A 1,268-nucleotide genomic window follows, 5' to 3' on the forward strand; every position below is an offset into this window, starting at 1 on the left:
GCATTCAGCCCAAGGTGATAAACTGCAAACCCCTGGACCTGAAGGGACCTGTGTCTCAGGAACTGGACAAGCACTTTCTGCTGTGCGAAGCCTGTGGGAAATGCAAGTGCAAGGAGTGCGCGCTGCCCCGGACTCTGCCTTCGTGCTGGGTGTGCAACCAGGAGTGCCTCTGCTCGGCACAGAACCTGGTCAACTACTCCACCTGCATGTGTCTCGTCAAGGGCGTCTTCTACCACTGCACCAACGAGGACGACGAGGGCACGTGTGCCGACCACCCCTGCTCCTGCTCCCACTCAAACTGCTGTGCCCGCTGGTCCTTCATGAGCGCCCTCTCCCTGGTGCTCCCGTGCTTGCTCTGCTACCTGCCCGCCACCGGCTGCGTCAAGCTCTCCCAGCAATGCTACGACCAAGTGAGCCGGCCCGGATGCAGATGCAAAAACACAAACAGCGTCATTTGCAAGGCGCTGCCGGAGAGCAAAGGGAGCCGGCCAGAAAAGCCCTTTTGATGGTGTGGGAGGACGGGGAGTGGGAGGCTGCTCCGGGAAGCGGGGCGGCAATGGCTCTTTTTTAATAACCTGTGTTCTGAGGGTGATGTTAGCCTTTTGCCTTCGGAGGAAGCAGAAGCAACTCTTGCCACAAACTGAAGCACTTTGGGCTATTCAGGGTTTTGGAGCTGGTCAGTATTTAAGTAGGTAGGGCCGCAGGAGGAATCCTCAGGAGGCAGAGCGAAGGCTGGACACGTGCGCATGGCCTGAAGAACAGCTGCTTGAAAACTCCCAGTTCGGCCGGCGGCTGCTCACCTCGCCTGCTCACCACGAGAACCACGAACCGCTGGCTTGGCAGGCACGGGCACACAAGCGATACCCATTCCCAGCTGCAAAGAGCTGTGTTGGATTCGTGTTCAGGGTGGGCGTCTTGTTTTCGCTGTCCTTCCAAACTCTGATTTGCTCCCAGCAGCCTGTGGAAGGTGCCGGGTTAGCTCCTCCGCCCCTTGCCCCACCGCATGCCGTCGGAAGGGCTGGTTGCACACCAAGTACGTGTTTCTCAAGAGCTTTCTGTGTCCCTCAAAGATTTTGAACCAGAAGTAAAGACACGGTTCATTTGTTGAAGGCTCTTTTAACATGTAGGCACTCTGCTTTCTTTGAACCCGCCCGGCCGTGAGGATTTGGACCCTCTCCGTAACGCGAGGTGGTGGCAGGGTCGCTCCCTCCCCGGGAAGAATAGCGGCAGGGGGGGGTTCGGGCGTTGTTACCACACCCGGGCGTTCT

The 1,268-nt window shown here is 58.3% G+C and overlaps 1 protein-coding gene across 1 annotated transcript in view; it reads left to right on the forward strand.

Moving 5' to 3' along the window:
- Window positions 1-506, forward strand: part of SPRY4 (sprouty homolog 4 (Drosophila)) — a 1,020-nt gene extending 514 nt beyond the window's left edge. The window contains exon 2 of the mRNA XM_010139427.1: window positions 1-506. This exon is cut by the window's left edge and continues 11 nt beyond it. Within this exon, the coding sequence (XP_010137729.1) occupies window positions 1-506 (506 nt within the window).
- Window positions 507-1,268: the final 762 nt, after the last annotated feature.

This window comes from Buceros rhinoceros, unplaced genomic scaffold (genome assembly GCF_000710305.1).
Source record: "Buceros rhinoceros silvestris isolate BGI_N320 unplaced genomic scaffold, ASM71030v1 scaffold22977, whole genome shotgun sequence".
In the NCBI taxonomy this organism is placed as follows: domain Eukaryota; kingdom Metazoa; phylum Chordata; class Aves; order Bucerotiformes; family Bucerotidae; genus Buceros; species Buceros rhinoceros.